Raw genomic sequence first — 21,586 nt, 5'->3', positions numbered from 1 at the left:
CTATTTTTGAATTGCTGTTATAAGTCAGCCAGAAGGCTTGGTATAAAATAGGGCTATTAACATGTAGATAAATACCCTCTTCTCCTTAATTAAGAAAGACTTTAATAATGCATTTATTTTTGTAAGGTCCTGGGAAGAGAGGCCGTTTCTTATTTCCAATAGTCACCCTTACCAGGACTTATTATACTCTACCTGTGCAGGTGACTCCCCTCTTTAGGTTCAGTGCTCTTACATACCCATGTAATGAATCTTTATAGCCTCGTGCCTGAGGTAGAAAATGGCAGATTTACTAATCCAAAAGCTGTGAATGACAACTTCCACTAGGAACTCTCCCTAATGGTTGGAAAGAAGTGAAGCTAATAACCAGCAAACACATAGCGTTTCCGTAGCTGACAGACAATTTTTCATCTATGAACCACTGAACAAATCACTATCGTGTTATAACTCCTGGGTAATAGGAACAGCATTAAATCCCTGGGAGAGAAGCGGCAGCCTTGGGCAGTTTCTGTACCAATAGGGACATCAATATGCGTGCAAAAAGTAATGTTTTTCTCCATACCTTTTAGGGCATCTCATCCATTCTAATTTTTAAGAGACCTTTCACAAATGGCATTAAGTGGAAGAGAGAGAAACGGCAGGGGATGGATTCAATACTGCATTTACTTTTTAAAAGCAAGCTTTCAGCATCATTCATGTAGCAGCAGCACACTTAAAAATGCCCTCCTCTTTGTTTTCATTTTAAAGAATTTTGTGTGTGTGTGTTTAGCAAAGGGAAGACACAGTTTTTATTAGTGGTGTGCACTGACATTTTTGTTTTGTTTAAAAAAAATTACACAGCAAACTAAATAATAATAATAAAAAAAAAAAACACCGCAAACTAAATAAAAAAACCAAAGAAAAACAAAATCAAATTTAAAAAATGTCAAACTTGCTGCCAAAGTTTGAAAAACAAGCCTCCTTCTGGACTTGCCAAGAACTCCCCAAAGCCTTCCCAGGCCTCTTCCCCATATCTTTTCCCATTTGCGGATGAAAAGGGAGACAGGAGCAATCCGCAGCTGCTCCTGCACCACCAATACTGTATTTCAAAATGGTGCTGGCCGACCTGAGGCTAAAATCAGTTTGGAAAATGGCCATACTTTAAAAAGGGGCCAGCCTCAGGTCAACCAATGCCATTTTGAAGTACGAGAATGATTCAGGAATGCTCCTACCTTCTTTTCACCCTTGGATGGGGTAAGGTATGGTGATGAGGGAGGGTCAAGAAGAGGCCTGGGGAGTTGTGGGGGATTGTGAAAAGATATTTTTGTTTAACAACAACATTGGTTTTTTTCAGCAGGGAGGCTGGGGCTGGCTGCTTCAGGAATTTGAAAACCAAATGAAAACAAGTGAAATATAGTTATTTTTCTTTTGTTTCATTTTCAAAATGAAATGAAGCAAAATAGGTAATTTCATTGAGATTTATTATTTCATTTCTAACAAAAGCACATCCTTAGTTTTTATGTCAATTAACAGCAAAAACAGAAGACCACATTTTTTCCCTTTTTACATAATTTAAAATCATTGTATGTAAAAGGACTTCCTTGAATGCAGTGTGGCACCCCTTGGGTCAGCCACTAGATGGCCCTAGGTCCCTGCTTAGAAAGTCAACGTCTCTATGAGCTTTCCATCCTCTTCAGCCCCTCCCAACTGGGAGGGCTGGGATTGGTTGCCTCAGTCTATTTAATGAAGCTAGTTTAATATTCAAGGTAGTCATTTTCAGTTAACCTCAGAGGAGTAAGGATGCTGTTTTTTCATATCCCTGGTGAGGCCTTCCTGCCTCATCAGGAAATTTAGTTCAGTGGAGATTTTTTACTGTGCACTCCATACCAGAGGATCTCCCTCATAGTTTTTGCAGTGAGATAAGTTTTGCAGGATAGCGTTTTGGGGACTCCCATAAAGGGGCTGAAGACCTATGAACCTTAGTCTACTCCCTAGATGAGGCAAGCACCAGTGACAGTATCCGACATTGTGAGATTTATGATGGCTAAAATGTATCCTATATTAGAGGGGACTGCTGTTTAAACCTTGAACCCACCGGACATGAAAGACAAGGGCTGAAGACCTGTGAGCCCTAATCTACTCCCTAAATGGGGCAAGCACCAGTGACACTATAGCAGCAGTCGCTGAGAGATTTTTGTAGCAAGCAAGTATTCTGGTATAGTTTTGTGAGAAGGTTTATTTTAATCCACCCCTCCCCTTAAGGGATCCAGGGCTTTGGGATAGCCCGGTTCTCGATTGCTCAAGATTTTTCTTGCAGGACAAATCACAGTCCACCAAGAGCCCGGAGAATGACCAAGATCTTGGAGACCCCCCCCCCCCCCCCCCCCTAGGATCTCCACCCCTTTGGGACCTGGACACAGGCTGGGTGATCGATGAATGAACTTGGACTCAAGTAGGATTTTCTGTGTTTAAGGGGAATTCCGTAGAATTCCCTTAGGCCCACTGGGGAAAACCTAGAAGCGAATCTCAGATACCTGAAGTAAAGGATACCTATCCAGAAGAAAACCTCACATCTGTACATCATTCAGCTGTAATTTCACTGTTTATGGATAAAATGGACTTTAATTTAACTGTCAAATAATCAGTTAATTTAACACTTAGGGCCTTGTCCTGCCTGGTTTGTCCCAGTGTCTCACCCCATGAGATTCGGCAACTAGCAACACACTCAGAGAAAAACATTCCACTGCCTGGGCCTTAAGCTTTAGCTTCCCTACAAGGGAAAGGATCCACCCTTGGGACAGAGAGTAATGTATGGGAGGAGCGCTTGCTATTTCATTTCATTTTCATTTATTAATCGCTTAACACAGCAGCCCCAGAGAAAAAAGTTTGTGCGCCCTTGGGAAGTAGAACTCCCCCCAAAAAAGGGTTATACTAGTAGCATAGATTATGCTGATCATACATTGTACACACATTTTTCTTGAATCTATGAACAGAACCAGACTGTTTTCAAGTAGTCCAATCAGTGCTGGACAAGGCTCCTGGCGGACTCCTGCGAGCCCCTTGCTAAATAAGTTGATAAAACCAAACAGTGGATCAGAGTGAGCAAGAGTTTGTTATAAAAATATTGATGGTGACAACAGCCCCTTGATGAGAAATTGTTAGCACATCACTGAATCTGGCACATGGCCCCCACATCACCTCCATAAATAGAAATCATGTCTGCATTTGAAAGGACGCACTGGGAGGTTTCCTGGGTTAGGTGCTCTATCACTTTCTGACTCTTTGAAAGTCAGACTCATGAGGCAAACAGTAATTGTCCAATTCCGCTACAAAAAGAGAACCACCTGAGCCCCCAAAGCCTTTTTTGACTCCCCACAAGGGACTGGTCCGCTGCAATCACAGCAACACTACAGCTGAACATTTGTCAGAGTAAGAGGAAGTGGAGATGGTGTTTCAGGGCGGTAAACCGAACTAACACATCTGAGAAATAACTGTGCACGCTGAACACAGCCGTTCTGTGTAATCTGTGAAACTGGATAACTGAAAACTTGCCATGTTTTGGCAATTCTTTTGAAACCAAAATGGGAAACCTCTCGACTTTTAGCAGTTTTCCATCCCTGCTGCAAGGTATGTTTTTCTTTGCACATCATCCCCCATCGAGTTCAAGCAAGTAGTTAACAAAGACATCTAGGCATAATGATTGTCATAATGTAGTACAGTGCTACTGCCTCCTCTGACACCGTCCCATAATATTTACGTAATAGCTATGGACTCTACCTGTTGTGATGGATGCCACAACGGGCTCGGAGGTGACCATTCCATGCACGGCCACCAGGGTCACGATGTACTCTGTAGATGACTGCAAGCCAGATAGAGTGGTATGCCTCCTGGAAGCATCTAATGTCACCTGCAGGGTCTCTCCGTGATCCCTGGCGTTATAGTTTAAGATAAAAAGATCTACTGGTGGAGAAGGCTCGCTCCAAGATACATTAACGCTAGAAGACGTGACGTGAGAAAAGTGGAGCTGTGTGACTGGTCGGAAACCTGCAAATCAAAAAGAGTTAGTTGTCATAGCCCAGAGGATTGACATATGCGGGGAGTCTGCGTACAACTAGTGCTATGGACAGGGGAAGAACATTAGCTCTGCTCTAATGTTCTAACCTCATACCTCCATGAAAATTGGTTTTTCTCACTAGTGAAGTTAGTTTTTGTAGTCTCAGGTTGCTTTTTACTGAGTATTCAACCATGTTGCACAGTCACCAAACAATCTAGTTCTACTGATAATCTGCTCAGGAATGACCCAGTAAAATAATAGCAGCCAAGGTAAGTAAGGATTGTGGTTGTGTGGTGGAACTGGGACTAATCCCAGGCCCATAATGGCAGTGGGTGCTATGATTTAAGACAGAAGTACAATGACAAAGATTGCGGTGATCTATAGCTGATGTCCTCAACTCTGGTCCTCAAGGGCCACAAATAGATCTTGTTTTCAGAGTAGCTAACGTAAGCAAGATAATCCAATTCTTCAATCAAGTGTAAGCAAATATATCAGATGATTATTTATTGTAACATACTTAAAATTGAGTCTGTTGGTCAACTGGAATAGCAGATTCATTGGAAGTAACATTAGGGTATATAGACATGGCTATAGAACAGATTTGAGGTGCATTGTCCAAACTTAGTACTGGCACAGCAGTAGATCAATAGGAGATGGGGCAGTTTGGGTTGTGAAAAGCACTTCTAGCAATGTGTAGAGTGGTGGTTCCCAAACCTGTCCTTGGGTAGCTCTAGCTGTTCAGGTTTTCAGAATATTCACAAAGAATATGCATGAGATATAATTACTTGCATGCACTGTTTCCATCATATGCAACTATCTCTCATGCATATTCACTGTGGATATCCTGAAAACCTGACTGGCTAGTTTGGAAAACACCGGTATAGAGGTATAAATTTAAATGATGGAATGATAACAGATCTGTATTTAAGGAATACTAGGAAACGCTATTGCACTGAATTGCAGAGGGAGTGGCAGATGAACATTGAGGTTTCAGAGTCAGAATTGCATTTGGCTCCAGAACTATAATAGAAGGTAAGGCTGCAGAATCTTATTCTATTCAGTTAGACTAAAGTATGTCCCTGCTCCCCTTTACCTGTGAAGGCGTCCACTGTGGTCTCTGAACTCTGCTGTCGGCCCCTTTCTGCGATAACAGAAATAGTATATTCTGTGCCAGGTTCCAGATTAGACAGGTTAAATGTTGACATATCCTTGGAAACCGTGACTTCAGAGGCCATGCCTGAGGCTGGGGTAAAGGAGACCCGGTAGTGATCTATTGGACCCTTGACCTTTGTCCAGAGAAGAGAGATTGATGTATCTGTAGAAGCTGTAACCATGAGGTTGCGAGGACTGTCCAGCTCTAAAGTCAGAAAAGGATAAAGTGCAACAGGTTTTGAACCACTGGCTATTAGTGTTATTTTTATGGTGTATTTGCTATTTATTGTAATGTTTCCAGGCTTTGTGAACTGCTTTGGATTGGACTATGCCTATGGAGGGCTGGATACAAATACGTGACACAACATAAATACTGATATACATTTTGGTTCTGGAGAGACCTGGAGTTGTTATAGGCTGTGATACTTTTAGGGAGGGCAGTTTTCAAAAACCATTTACCCAGGTAAAAGCAAAGGGCTTTTTGAAAACTGCCCAGCCAGTATGTGGGTAAGAGTAGACGTGGTGTGCCCAATGCGCCTACTTTTTGCCTGCGCTAGAGCGGAGCTGATCTGGGGAGAAAACAACGTGCCTAGGTTTGGATTTTCAGAACTAGGTGAGTTGTTTTGCTTGGAAAAAATATCTGCAAAAAAAAAAGGTGCAAATCTCTGCGGGTACATTTTTACTCAGGCAATTTTCAAAGGGAAAGTATGAGTATAATATTTCATCGAAAATTGGTGCAAAATCTGTATGTAAAAGTGCCCAAGGACTTTCTCACTTGCCCACATAGTTTTGAAAAAAAACCCCTAAAATGCCTACAAGAAAGACTGTTCTCCATGAGGGTTTGGGATCCCATCTAAAGAAGAAAGCTGTGAGTTTCTAAAGCTCGTTACTAGAGATTCTTTCTTGTTGATCCTTTAAAAGGCATCCAACCTACAAAGCAACAGAGATGCGCTCTTAATATCCTAATAGAGCATTCACAAACCAGAAAAGCAAGGACTACCAATTAGTACATATCTTCCACTTCAGTTAAGCCAGGGGTTGAGTGGGGTCTGTTGTCCTTCACCTTTGGCTCAGGCCCCCTCCCCTAGCACCAGGGTCATGTACTATCTGAGTCAGCTCTTTCAAAGTGCAGCAATTAGAGGGTTTGGAGGCCCTGGAATCACTGTCATGAAAGAGAAACCTCACTGCTCTTGGGCTAGACCTGTAAATATCTGAGTTCATCAAAGTCTTTCTTTATTTTTGGCAGGTAACTATTATCCCCCCCACTTCCTCTGTCAGCCCCTTCAGAGTTCATGAATGCCTGTGCGGGGTGGAAACCTGTTTCCATACAGCCTGAGAGATTAACACTCCTAGAAAGTAGCTGCCTTAACCACAGAGAGGCCGATGAAAGAACCTGTGCATTAAGAGCCTGTGTGCTGAATTTCAGCGCACAGTTTTAATGCACAGGTTAATTTTTTTTTTTTAAACTCCGGATGCAGTGAGATAATGCTATGGAGTTAAAATGAGCGTACGCCAAGTCACAGGCCGAACACACATTTCAGCTCGGGAGGGGAGGGGCTGAATGGGAGAGTGCATAGAGGACCCCATCTCTTCCTGTGCACCCAGTTTAGGAGTACATATTCTCTTGTGCTCCTAGGCAGCTATCACAGTGTAAGAAATGGAATTTGGATGTTGCTATCACATTAATAATGATAAAAGTAAAATGCTTTGTGTGGCCTACTCTATACTGCTATAACCCTATAGTCAGGCTAAAGCTATAGATAGGGTGGGAAGAACTGACTGCTAACATTACACTTTAAGCTTGACTCAAGTATAGTGGATAGAGGTAAAGCAAGTGTTAAAAATTGTAACTTTTATGTAGAAGCTGTAAGAGAAAGCATAACCTTGCTGTTAGAAATCATGTAGTTTGTCTATGGCGCAGTTACTATAAAAAGAGGAAGTTAGAAGCTGTGAAAAACTGCTGGAAACAGGCTAACTAGAAAGCTTTATTATAATAGAAAGATAATAGTATTAAAACATATTCTCCAGAAATCCCCTCTTATAGAAACACAATACCTGAATAAAAACCCTCTTGTCATTAAGACCATGAGCAGGCCTGAGTAATGAACTAAAGTGCACAATTGCCTGTGCAGCTTCTGTAAAGTCAAATCTTTCTGCAAAAAACGTTAGCTGTAATATTAAGAGATGCTGAAAGCAGCCCCCATACCCCCCTTTTCTCTTGTTCCAGCCTAGAATTAGGGAAGTACAAGAAAAGCAACAACCACAAGCCTCCTCCAACCCCCCTCCTCCTAACCTCCCCCTTACAGCCCCCCCCCCCCCCCAATATGTACCAAGGCAGAAAAACAAATTAACCTCAAGGCTTAAAAAGAGGAACTAAATTGGATATATAAACCCCTGTATTTTAATAGCAAGCTTATGCCTCGTTACTGACACCTGCTGGTGTTGGCTTTGTGTGCATCCATTTGCAAATGCTAAATAAAAATACTCCTTTCGCTGAATATCTTATTCGTTCACTGTTTTATCTTCCCCGCAAGGGAAAAGTGTGTTGTTTTACTTCCCACACACAGTTAAAAACAGAAATGCACTGTTGAGTTGCCATCGCTTGTCCTTGCGGGAGTGGGGGAGCCCCGGCGACGAATCCAGCATTAGAAAGTTTACTCCACCTTTGATTGGGAATAAAGTTTCCAGTGCTAAGAAATTGTGCGCTCAGCCAGCGCCACTCTCCGCACTGGGAGGGAATGCTTAATGCCCTCATTTGCATGGAATTTCCATGTGAGGGCGCTGAGCTGAGCACACATTTTTAAACTCTCATTTTGTGCAGGTAAAACTCCTTTCTGCTTCAGGTATAATGTTTAACTTCACAAAATGTGCACTTTATTGCATCGGGCCTATGAGGGAGAGGGAGAAACAGTACAGGCAGGCCAGGGAGACAGTGAAGACATAGAAGAGATACAGAGTGTTGCTAGAAATTGAAAGGATTTTGTAGCCACTGCCATGAAGAACCACATAAAATGGGGTGAGCGGTGACAGCAGGGTGGGCGGGTTGACCACAATGCCCATGCATATTAACCTTAGGCCTCCCCCAAAAAATTCTGTTCTGGCTATGACCCTGATGCCCAGTATTGAAAATCATATAAAAGTAAATATAAGGTGATATCTTTTTATTGGACTAACTTAATACATGCCTTGACTAGCTTTCAGGAGTTACTCTGTCTTCCTGAAGTCAAAACAAAGTGTAAGTTCATAAGCTAGTCAAGAAATATATGTTGTCAAATAAAAAAGTTTCACCTTATATATATATTTTTGTTAGCCTTTATTTCCACACATTCAAGTGGACTAACACTGCAATCACCTTACTTTATTCAAGATAACAAACTGTAAAGGCAGGTAAATGTTATAAGCAAAGACACAAAATTAAACTGAGTTTCAGCTGTTTTAAATGCCCTGGTGTGAAGAACTGGTGCCGAATCCCTATGCCCACCTCCAGTGGATTCAGCATCCTATTCCTTGTGTGACACTTCTTTATCTTGGTATCAACTAACAGTCTCAACTCTAGGTACCAACTAATGGGTGGGGAGTCCTAATGAGCTTTATCTGTATCCTTAGATAGACAGGCCTATGCTTTCCTAGAATTAACTTTGTATAGCTACAATGAGAAGGCCACAAACTTTTGTACCTAACTGGAATGAACCCTAAAGGGCCCTGTAGTTAAGTAATCTCCTGTGCTATGACTCTAGCAAATCTGGTTTGGGTAGTATCCCCCAGTACTGCTACTGAACTCCATATCATTTCTCTGTGTAATTATCCTTGGTCAAAGGCTCAGTGCATCATTAAACTCACCTGTCCTGGCATTCATTGTGGCTGGGACACTCTGTTGCTTCTCCATGAATCCTGAAATACCGATTCCATACTCTGTTCCTGGCACCAAATCTACCACCGAACACAAAAAGATAAGGAAACCATTTTTTGGCTGAGTTCCAAACCAATGAGGGTTAGCTTAGCAAAAGGGCTCCAACCCATGAAAAGTCAGCAAGGTGTTTAAACTCTGGCATGGACTCAGTCATTGCTCCAAACGTAGCATTATTTATTTTGGCTGAAAAGGGACTTTTTGCTTGAAGATGTCTGAAAAGTACTTTTTTGTTTCACAGTTTTTAAATGAGAAACCGCTTTTTGCCTATGTGTATGAAACGTCAAAAAGTTGTGAATTCTTATGACACAGATGGTTAACTATAGCAAAAAAACAAAACAAAAAACAAAACCCTGAAAGCAATAGGTTAATGCAAATAGGTTTCTCTGGCAAGAGCAAAAGTAAACATTTTCTTTTGTGAGTAATTCACAAGTACAACATTAGTTATTGTACTATTTACTTATAGTCTGAATATTTTGTACATCTCTGTTTGCTGCTTGGTACACCAGGTCATTAATACAAAAACTGCTGTTATCACTGGTGCATTCTCTGAAGCAGATGTCATCAGGGGAAAGGAGGTGCTGGCCCTGCTGCTGGTCTGTCTGAGCAAACCTCCGGTGGCTGTTCGCTTACATAATCAGTTTAATCACATACAGGCCGATACAGAAACACGTGTGGGAGAGCCGGCGAGTGCCCGCTCTCCCGATGCACGCACAGGCCACTCTTCTGGGCGCGCAATTCAGAAAGCCCAGGTATATAATTTAGGGCCCGCAGTAAAAGGAGGCACTAGGGACACTAGCGCGTCCCTAGTGCGTCCCTAGCGCCTCCTTTGGTGGCTGTCACCGGGTTCGAGAACCGGCGTCGGTTCTCGAACCCGCTGACAGCCACGGGTTCAGAAAACAGATGCCGGCTAAATTGAGTGCCCGTTTTCCAACCCGCGGGCAGGTGTTAATTTCTGAAAGTAAAATGTGCGGCTTTGGCTGCACATTTTGGGGTAGATTTTCAAAGGGATACACGCATAACCCCCGAAAACCTGCCCCTGCGTGCACCGAGCCTACCTTGCATAGGCTCGGCGGCGCGCACAAGCCCTGGGACGCGTCTATGTCCCAGGGCTTCGAAAAAAGGGGCGTTCCAGAGGCATGGCCATGGGCGGGCCGCCAGTCCAGGGGCGTTCCGGGGGCGGGGCCGAGGCCTCCTCCATTGCAGCCCTGCTGCGGGAAGTTATGCCTGCCCAGAGGCAGGCGTAACTTTGACGATAAAGGTCGGGGGGGAGTTTAGATAGGGTTGGGGGGTGGGTTAGGTAGGGGAAGGGAGGGGGAAGAAGGGGGGACGCGGAAGGAAAGTTCCCTCCAAGGCCACTTCGATTTCGGAGCAGCCTTGGAGGGAACAGAGGAAGGCTATGCGGCTCAGCACGCACAAGTTGCACAATTGTGCACCTCCTTGCGCGCGCCGACCCTGGATTTTATAACATGCGCACGGCTGTGCAGCACCACTGTCAGAGTCCTTATGTTCCCCCTAATATTTCTTCAAACTTTGGTGTGGATAGGACACAAAACACAAAGGTTATTAGGGATACATGCATGCAATCAATTGTTTCAGTAAGTTATTCTATTCACTGATTATTCAAGCTGATTAATAAATTATTCTAATTATATTTTCTAACTTGCTATTCAATATCCCTGGCTTTGATAACTCCCTACACTAAGCTGAGTCACGTAGCTTACTGTCAGAGTTTCCCGTTTCCTGCAGCAGATATTTTAAGACTTTGAGGCAAGAATTTGCAAATTTTGTGGTAGTTATGTAGCAGATTTTCATAATTTTGCATAAAGATTCACACCTCTGTCTTATGCAAAAGAAGTCAATTTTATATTGAAAACCATTCACGTTTATTTTTAAACAATATTTAAACTATATACAAATACTAAATTTATCAAGCACAAAAATCAACAATTTATCAAGGTAAGTTACAAACTTTTAACAGTGAACAAAACAGAATAAGAATAGAAATAGTACAATGATCCTTTTTATATTTTCTTGAGAAAGCTCTTGTCATCTTTTGGAGTATATGAGCTTATGTACACTGACAATGCCCTCAGCATCAGTAGTTTGTCATGCTGTTAATTACACAGAAAAATTCATGTGCATATAGAGAGCCTCGCTTTCAAAATAGTCCCCGATACACTATTTTCGCATGTAAGTGCATGTGAGAGATTTATACTAGCATTTTACAAACTGTGTTCTAGTTTATAAAATACCGCATATTTCTGACCCAAGAGTATGTTGAAATATGCACTTATATGAAAAATACAGGAACAATTATTCTTTCTCGACCCATTTAAAAAAAAAAAACCCCCAAAAAAACCAAAGATGCATATATTATGCGTGAAATAATTGTAACAGGCAGGTATCTTTTAAATTATGCACGTACACCGTTCTGAAAATACTTAGTTGTGCGCATACTTGGAATCAGCAGTTTGCTGATATTTCCACCAGTTTAAGCAAACCTTCACCAGTTTACCTGCATCCTTTAGCATTTCATTATGAACCCCCACCAGTTTTCCTCACACCTACCACCCAAAAACTGCAGACAATAGTCTCACAATAAACCTGCTGTCGCATTAATCAATTGACGGAGGACAACCCGACCTATTGGAATGACCCTTACTGTGAAGGCAAAACTGCCAATCAGGGACTTCATGTGCTTCAGAGTGACGTTTTCCTCTCTGCTCCATAACTACTATCAAATTTGTCAGTTTAACCAGTTTCTCCATGGGTAGCTTAGACTCCATGCATACCGAGTGCAATTCTATACTGAGAAAAGTAATGCTGCTCGCCAGACTCTGTGACTTATCGTCTGCCAAAGGATCGCCAAATGCATGAGCAAGATGACGCAAGGTGTTATATAGCCACACACAATCATCAGTGCTCCCCTTTCCCACAAATAGGAAGTCGTCGAAATAGTGAACTAAGGACTTTGAGTTGGCTGCATCCTCTGTAGCCAAATGCAGGAAGGAGCGAAATGTTTCAAGTATGCACATGAAACCGAGTATTCCATTGGCAGACACTTGTAGTAGTAGTAGGCTCCTTTGAACTGAAAACCTAAAAGAGAGAAACTGTCAGGGTGGATGGGCGGAAGTCGAAAGGCTAACTCTATATCTGTTTTAGCCATCAAAACACCCTACCTGAACATCCTGAGTAATGCCAGCGTGCTTTTGAGGGATGCTTACTGGACTGAGCAATATTCTACTGGGAAGGTGACCTGGACCCTGACTGGTTTTCCCAGGACTCTCTAGAAGGCGATCTGGACCCTGGCTGTGGTCTAAGGTTCACCCGATATCTCTACCCCCCCTGTGATGTAGATCTCTGACGCGACTTGCACCTGATCCCAGTGGACAATATGTTAGAAGTGATTTGAAGTTCGCCGAGGGCTGTCCTACTGGAGATTTAGGGGTGGCCTAAGAAGGGGCTCTCTGTTGTGCCTCGCACACATTGAACCACTCAGGAAGTGAAGCATTGGGACTTGATTCACCAAGTGCCGGCTGCTTCTCCTCCACAGTGTTCAGCGGCAAGGCTATATCCCTGTGCACCGTCGGCACAACATGATGTTTATTTATTGTTCCAGCCGGGACCCACCCCCTTCCCCATCCTTTTCCGCCATAGTTTTGCTGCTGTGTTTCCTGTGTTGTGGGTGATGGCCTTTCTGAAGTTAACACAGAGGTGTTTCCATTCTTTGCTGACTGCTTCGGGTGTACCTAGGTCCCGGGGTTGGCACAGATGCTCTACTTTGCCCTTGTGAGCTTCCAGATCCCTGTTGGTCAGAATTTCCATCCTGATGGGCACCTCGGAGCTGGGAGCAGCTAATGTTCCCAAAGCACATTGTGTTGAGACTTGCTGAGCTGCAGTTGAGGAGTTCAACCAATGCGACATCAGTCACAGTTATGGCCTGGCTCTAAGAGGGAACTACAAATGTGTGTTGTCTCTAAATCCCCTTCCACCTTAGTATGTTTTTTTTTTCTAATTTAATTCCAATTGGGCAAGATGGATGGAGAGGTACTAACCCAAAGCTTACATAGACCGTAGCTGATTAGTGTATACCAGCCAAATGCTGCAACAACGAAACCCTTGACTAGCCAATTTTATTTTATTTATTTGTTTATTTGATATTGAATTTACAGCAATAGCCTCATTAATGTGATTGCCACTGCAAGCCTGGAGACCATCCTGGTACTTTCTTTAAAGACCCTTCCTTAAGAGGCTTTTTTTTTTTTTTTTAAATACATCATTCAAATAGAGCCCAGTCACAAGGGAAACAACTTCTCCTCTAACGGGGAAGGGGGGTTGTCAACGGTGGCATAGCTCACCTGACCAGCGATTCAGCATGTGTCCAGAGGATGAAGAAAGAGCACATCAGAGCTGCCAAGGAAAAGGGCGAGCCGCGATCACCGGCAGGAATTTAAACCTCCTGCTGGTCCTGCCCATATGATCGTGTCACTCCAGCGCCAGTGAAGTCATTGCGCTTGGCACTGGGCCAACCGGGAGGCAGAGCGTTATGAGAGAAGATGCATGCTGAGAAAGAGGGGAGCCTGCCCATCCCTTCTGGCCATCAGGTGGGGGGGGGGGGGACCATACCATGCTACTGATGCTACTGTTGTAAAGCGATGCACACTCCCACCACCACCCAAGAGCATGGGAGAAGTCTAGGACTGGGGGATGGACCTCCCAGCCGGGTATCTCGGGTGCCCGTTATCAGCAGCACATGTGCATCCATGCTGGGGGGGGGGGGGCTGCTCATTAAACTATGTGTACACTCTTCTTATGAAAATACTCACTCACTCACTTACTTACTTACATATATATATATATATATTTATATATATATATATATATATATATAACTTTTCTATACCGAAGTTCAAATAACACAGTTAATTATCACTCCGGTTTACATTGCAACCATAATACTTGTGTGAGTTCTTTTAATCACCAGTTCACTGTCATCTCCACCAGTTCACCCAGACCTCCACTATTCCCCCTCCCACTTAATCCAGACCTAATATCTAAAAACTGCAGACCAAAAGTAAGTGCAATTTCATTTCTGCGATTCAATTAGCAGGTGTAGAAAGCATGTAAATTACGTGTATGTTGCTTACAAAATACTTACTTGTGTGTGCACTTCCAAACACCAGCCCAGAATGCCCTCAGAGCGCCCTCGCTTTTATTCACACGGCAGCACGTATGAAATGGTGTTATGCAAGCTTCCGACTTTCTGAAAATTCATTTACAGCGCATGAGGTTTACATGCGCATGAATATCCCGATTTTATGTGCACAGTCCCCACATAATTCTTTGAAAATTGATCTCTCAATCTCCCATTGAGATTTTCCTTTAGCTCAGGTGGTAAAGTGCAGTTATAGGTTACAGTAAGGACTTCTGATTTTAGGTGTTTATTAATTGTAATGTATGTGTTTATTTCCAGATAATTAAGGTTTTTTGGGGGTACCAAAAATTGGTGTTTTATCTATGTTTTTATAGAGCAGGTACTATTGTTGGGTACTTTTTTCTAGTTGAATCGTACGTGCAGCTGAGGAGTTGTTAGTGTTGGAAAGGCACAAAAACAAAGCAGAGGATCCAGGGTAGGCAAAGGAGGAGTGAGAGAGTTCTAAGGGAATTTTTTTTTTACAGTATTTGTCTAATGAACACCTATTTTATCAGGGTTTATCGATTAAAACCTGAGATCAGAAGCCCTAGTTATAGTTACATAGTGCTAGAAATCTGTGGATCCCTACAGTCACTCCACCATTACTGCAGATGGAGTCACCCACAGGCTGTCAGTATCTGCTTGCAGACTACCTCCAGGTTCCCACCGCAGTCTGCAGCTTTTTAGTGACTGCACTGTATTATTTGCTGCTTGATGACATCATGAGCATATGGAACACAGACTGAGCATTGCAATCCAATGTCATTCAACAGCAACTGGAGGAGGTGAAAGTAAGTATTTCTGATTTGAATACAGAGCAGAGGAACTGGGAAGTCGCAGAGCAGGGAAACACACATTACTGCAGTTCTCATTTATCAAAGTCACAGCAAGCAATGTAGAAATGCTTTAAACTAAACTGAAAGGCAACACTGTGAAGAGAGCAAGAAGGGATGGGAAGAAGCAGGAGATAAGAGAAAGAGAGGAGAAAGAACATATTATAAATTCCGAGTGTCTCACGTTTGTCTGAAATTATTTTACAAATAGCATTCTTATCAGAGTTTCTTATTCATAAGGCCAAAATGAAAATGTTAAATAATTAAAGATGAAATAGCAATTTCTCCTTGAGGCCGCAAGTACTGTGCTATAAAATTATTGTTTCCTCTCACTAGGGAGAACTTTATCTCCGTTTTGATATATTTGTCCTTTTTAATTGTGCTAGGTTGTACCCGTACGTGTTTTCTATTTTGTACGTCACAATGAATTAAAAAATGAATAAAAATAAACCCATTGTACCGTACTGTTTAATGCAGTTGTGGCATGTATATTGTTCACAGGGACCTATGCACTAAAACTTGCACTAAAATAGTTTAGCGTGCACAGCACTAAAAATTGACTGTGGATGCTAACATGCCACGTAATGGGCTCTGCAATACATTTTAGCAGGCACGTGTTAAAAAAGTTACCACAGTAGCGTGAGCATGCCAATAGTGTGCAAACCAACCTCTAAAACCTGGAGCTTCTGTCAGGCTGATACAGTACAGAGCGCTCCGGTGGACACTGGCCTGTGCGCTCGCCCGCTCGCCCGCGAACTTTACTGTATCGGCCTGTATGTGAGATAAATAGTGTGTACACATTTCCTCTTTTCACTGTTGCTTCAAACCTGTATAAGAGAGAGCACAGCATATGGTGCTCCTTGCTGGTGCTGAGGACAGAATCAGATGAGAATCTGGACCACAGGAGAGGAGGTGAAAGAAGAAGCTTCCAGGAAGGGAAAAACCAGAGACCAAAAATCACATGCCTTTAATGTCTGCCAGGAAGGAGAAGGGCTGACATTAGGCTGAAGGATTCTTGGCCAGCCCTGGGGCATAAACATAACTGCATAGTATGGTGAGTGATTATTATTGTTCATAAGACTGTCAGTTCTTTATTTTTGAGATTTTGTAAACTGCTCTTTCTCAGTTCGCTTAGGAGCAACCAAGTTCACAGCAACCCGCCTCATGGTACACAGAGTGATGCGGTCAGCCCATATTGTCCATGATGGCATCAAGCAGACTGAATCAATTACAAGTTAAATTCTTTCAATCACGACTGTTCCCAGAAGCGCCGCGTGATTGGTGCTGTGTAAGGATTTCAAAAACAGCAACAGCATAAAAGCATATTCAAAGGCATTTAGGCTGGATAACCTCTGAGTTATCTAGTTAAATGCTGACTTTTGAATATCTGGGGCACAAGGCTTGCTGAATTATAGCCGAATAAGTCACCATTCGGCTATAATCTAACCAGATAAAATGGAGGCATTCTGGGGATATTCCTGGATGGGGTAAAATTATCCAGCCAAGTCAGCCGGATAACTTTAGGACTGCCTCGGAGCAGGCCCGATGTTATCCTGTCTCACGTGGCTGGATATAGTCGGTTAAGTGCAATGGCCATTATAAAATAAAATTGTTGCGTGTGGGCCTCCCGACCTGATTCCAATCCCTGCACTCAATGTTTTAAAAAGTCCACTGCCAGCCAAGTCCCACCCCAACTCCCACCCTGTCCGATGGATTTTTTTTTTTTTTCTTAATGATAGATTCACTTTTCGTTTTCAGCATTGGCCTCCCCCCCCTCTCTCCTCCCCTTCCCTGGTAAATCAGATGCAAAAAAAAAAAGAAGTCTCCCTCTCCCCATCCACCCATTGCCTCATTCAGCCCGGGGGCCCCCATGTCTAACACAACGCTGGAAGTGCCTGGGATTGCAGCCCTACCACAGTCCTGGCACTTGAAATGGGGGTTGAATAAGATACTGGGTGATTAGGAGGCTTGGGGGAGAGAGAGAGAAGGAGACTTAAGCATTGGATTTATAGGTGGAGAGTGGGAGGGGAGCGGCGCCAAAAGTGAAAATTGAAACTTTCTTTAAAAAAAAAAAAAAAGCTATTGGAGGAGCTGGGGGGGGGGGGGGCTTGGCTGGCAGGGGACTTTTTAAAATATTGAGTTGGGGGACTGGGAATCGGATGGGGTGGGAGACCCGCATGTATGACCAGGTAACTTGGGTCTTAACTGGATGTATTCAAAAGAATAGGCCAATTAAGCGTGATGGCCACTTACAAAGAAACATTGCACACGGGTCTCCCACCCCGACCGATTCCCATTGGTTATATTCAAACATGGCTGGTTAGGTTTAGAAGTTATCCGGCTAAATGTAGCTAGATAATCTTAGGAGATTACATCTGGGACAAGTTATCCGGCTAAGTTTAGTTGGATAACTTGTCTGCTTGCCACGCAGTGCTGGCTTTTGGGTAGGGTGAGCTAGGCAGTCAGCTAAGGCACCGTGAGATGAGCAGGTGCCCGGTGCACTGCCTGCATCGACCATTGCCAATGTGGTCACATAAGTGAGGGACATGAAAAAATTCCATTGCCTTCATTTTCTGTCTACTCCGGCTCAGGCACAGGTGCAGAATTGCTAAGCTGATGGCCATGCATGATCAATGCATGCTCGGGCAGCTTCCTGCTTGCCTGCACAGAGCACAGAAGCAGAGTCGCAGAGAGCATGGCAGGAGGGGGCCACCGCATGCACTGCAGACAGTGCCGGAGAGGAGACTATGGTGTTTTGTCCTGCTGCCTGTGCCTGATGGACAGAGAGAGGAGGAGCGCTTTCAATTCTAGCCTGCTGCTAGCTGGGCTATTGAGCTGTGACAGAGCCCGGAGCTGCTAGTAATGGGGGGTGGGGAAGAGAAGTTTAGAATGGGGAGAAGGGAGAAATGGATGCTGGACGGGGGTTTTTTTTAAGTGGGGTGAGAGAGCAAGCAGGGGGGCTTTAAGCAGGGAGAGAGAAAGAAAAGATGCTAGGCAGAGGGCATTTAAGGGGGGAGAAAGAGAACGGATGTTGGGCAGAGGCTGGGGATGGGAGGGAGAGAGAAAGCAGGGATCCTGGCCAGAAGAGCTTTTGAGGGGAGAGAGAGAAAGCAAGGAAGCTGTGCAGAGGGTGGGTTGGAGGAGGGGGGAGGGGTGAGAGAAATGGATGCTAAGCAGGGGTGCTTTAATGTGAGTCGGGGGAGGGAGGGGAGAGAAAGCAGAGATGGGAAGGGGGCTTTAACAGGGTGAGGGGAGACAGAAAGGGATACTGGGGCAGGAATGTTCCCTCTTTCCTGAGATGTGTATGGATATATCCTGCTGTTGGGATTTCTTCCTTTCACCCTCCTCCAGCATCCTGTCCTCTGCCTCCCTTCCCCTACTTTCTTCCCCTCCCCATCACCTTCCTTCTTCCCTAGCATCCTCTTCCTTGCTTCTTACCCCTCCTCCAAAGCATCCTACCCCTGCTTTTTACCCCCTCTCCACCAGCAAACAACCCCTGGTTGGCAAGTAATCTATATCCTTGGCAGTGTGGACTGGAATAATTGGGCTGACTGGAGGGGCTAATTGGTCTTTTGCTGCTGACATTTACTATGATACTGCAGAGCGAGGCCTGTTCAGTCTCATCTTGATAAGTGATCTTTGTACTGAAGCCGAAGGTCCTGCCATTTAGATTCATGAGATGGAAAAGCTAAATCAACAAACAAATGTACAGAAAAATCTATATAATTTACTCTAAATGTTATTGAGCAGTACTGGTTTTAAGGCCATGCAATCAATTTATCATCTTTTAATTTCTACCATCTCCTATCTGCTCTCTGATCTCTAACTTTACTCTCCCTGGGGGAGGGGGTTACCTCCAACCCCCCAAGGGTCCTGGAGAGGACAGAGAGAGTGACTGGAGGGAGGGAAAATGGGGGAAGGAGGAAAAAGGGCCTAGAAAGAAGGAGAGAGGAGAATAGAATGGAAGGAGGGAGAAAGGGGAGGAGAAGAAAATATCTGGAGACAGGAGGGAGAAGAAAACTCCTGGAGGGAGGGGAGGTGGGAGAATGGGTGTGAGAATGCCTGGCAGAAGGAGGAGAAAGAGGGACAGAATGATTGGAGGGAAGGATGGGATGAGAATGTCTGGATGAAGGAGGAGGGACAGAATGATTGGAGGGAGGCAGGAGATGAGAATGTCTGGTTGGAGGAGAAGAGGGAGAGAATGACTGAAGAGAGGGAGAGGGGAAGGGAATGGATGAGGGCAGAAGGGAGGAAAATGGAAAAGGAAGAGAGGAAGAGAGGGAGAGAATGGATAAAGGGAGAGAGAAGGACAAGAGACTGCCTGAGGTGGGGGCGCCATTGACAGTTTTCACCCATGGTGCCATTTGCCCTAAAGCTGGCCCTTTTACTGCCTTACTGAATATTGGCCCCAAACTGTTTAACTGATGCAGAGCGATCATTATTACTTGCCATACATATATCCACTGCTGAGTACCCACTGCAGTAGGCACAGGTTTCTTTTAGTACCAAGAATCTGGGATTTCACATACCATAAAGTTTTTAACTCCCTACTTCCACTGCGGGAGGCTTCTGCTGCATTCCACTCTGCCGGACCTGCTGTGAACCACCAACTATAGCAGCACCCCTTAGCTCGACAGAGCTTGTCACCACACCCCTTACTGACCACCTGGGCGCCGGGCTAAGAGGGATGGATCATCATTGGAGGCAGAAAGGGCGCAACAAAGGGGCTTCCTCCCTCTGTGTACCCCTTCCTGTGCGAAACATATTCACTGAAGCCTGAATTTCCTCTTCTGACCATGGCTAGTAAATTCTTTTTTTCTGGATTCACTTCCTCTAGACAGGCATTTTTCACCATTTCTTGGGCTCGATTTTTAATTCAGTCAACACAACCAGACTGTTTCCTAATCTCTGAATCTTGGCTCACTGATATTGATGTGGTTATACATAACAAGATATGTCCAAATGATTATTTATCAATATCTGAACCCATAGCTAACCACTGAGAAGGAGGACTATTATCAAGTCTGTTTTGCATACAAGGAAAATACCAGTTAACATTATTAGTGCATATGAACTTTTACTAATCTCACCTTCACTAGGTTAACTGGTATATTGCCCTCCTGGACACCTAAAAAGTGATCTTTCTCATCGAAACAATATCATCTCTATTTGTAGACTTGAAAAGTACCATTGTTGTAGGTGATTTCAATTTGCATATTGATGAAATACTTATTTTTCCCATAGCACAAACACTTTTAGATGTTATGTCGGGATTAGGTTGGAAACAACTGATAAATTCAGCCACTCATCAATATGGTCACAAATTAGATTTGATTTTTGTCAACTCCAATCTCACTGACCCTAATGCCACAGTCATAAAGATAGATAAAATACCACGGTCTGACCATCACCTGATTTCACTGAAAGGTGAAATTAGAGTAATTAATTCTGGAATAACTGAAAACAAAATTCTGTTAATTGTGAACCGATGTGAGGTTACTAAACAAATGTTGATATATAAAAACTGCAAATAAATAAATAAAACAAAAATGCTAAGAAGAAAAACAGCTGATTCTAAGCAATTTATCGATACTTTGTTACCTTTGTTGCCTGATACTCCAGCTGACAGTATTGTTGATGCTTTACATGAATGGAATAGTTCCATTACAGCTGTAATGGATTCTGTTGCACCAGAAAAACCTATGCCTATTCACAGAAACAATAGTTCCCCTTGTTTTACACCTCATTTAGCAAACACAAAAAGGATATTAAGACGTCATGAATGCCGATTGCGCAGGAATCCTCTATCTGTTTGTAGGAATGTATTTATGGCATAATTATCCAAATATAGGAAACAAATAGACATAGCTAAAAAAGCTTATTATTCAACAAAAATTCAAGCTGCCAATGGAAACCCGGCCATATTATTTAATATAATAAAATCATTAACATCTTTTAAGCAACACGTCTCTAATCACATTAGTGATGATTTCTGTGAAATCTAGCCACTTTCAATTTGAACAAAGTCCAAAACATATCTAAAGAATTAGATCATTTTCCGATCCCTAAAATAAATAATACTGCTCGCTCATATTCATGGAATCATTTACTACAGCAGGCTCTTTAACTATTATCAAAATTTTAACAAAAATGAAGACATTGTCCAGTCCACTGAATCCTTGTCCCACCAGCTTGCTAAAACTGGTTCATGAAAACATTTCTTTTCATTTAGCTGATATAGTAAACTTATCTCTACAAATCAAGACTATACCGAAGCTCCCTTAAACAAGTTATTATTTCACCCATTCCTAAAAAAGAGTCAGTTGACCCTTTAAACCTTTCAAATTATAGTCCGATTGCATCTTTAACTACTATGGCAAAAATCATTGAATCAGTTGTACTATACCAGCTTACAGAATACCTAAATGAAAACACCATACTGGATCAAAATCAACATGGCTTTAGAC

The 21,586-nt window shown here is 43.1% G+C and overlaps 1 protein-coding gene across 1 annotated transcript in view; it reads right to left on the bottom strand.

Annotated features, from left to right (window-relative positions):
- TNR (tenascin R) overlaps window positions 1-21,586 on the bottom strand; it is a 132,594-nt gene that overhangs the window by 72,444 nt on the left and 38,564 nt on the right. The window contains exons 8-10 of the mRNA XM_029618838.1: window positions 9,023-9,112; window positions 5,124-5,387; window positions 3,754-4,020 (exon numbers count right to left, since the gene is read on the bottom strand). Coding sequence (XP_029474698.1) covers window positions 3,754-4,020; window positions 5,124-5,387; window positions 9,023-9,112 — 621 coding nt within the window. The remainder of the gene's footprint in view (window positions 1-3,753; window positions 4,021-5,123; window positions 5,388-9,022; window positions 9,113-21,586) is intronic.

Source organism: Rhinatrema bivittatum, chromosome 10 (assembly GCF_901001135.1).
Source record: "Rhinatrema bivittatum chromosome 10, aRhiBiv1.1, whole genome shotgun sequence".
NCBI classification, from domain to species: Eukaryota; Metazoa; Chordata; class Amphibia; order Gymnophiona; family Rhinatrematidae; genus Rhinatrema; species Rhinatrema bivittatum.
The sequence above is the reverse complement of the archived record's forward strand: the minus strand, read 5'-3'. Positions and strand labels throughout refer to the sequence as shown.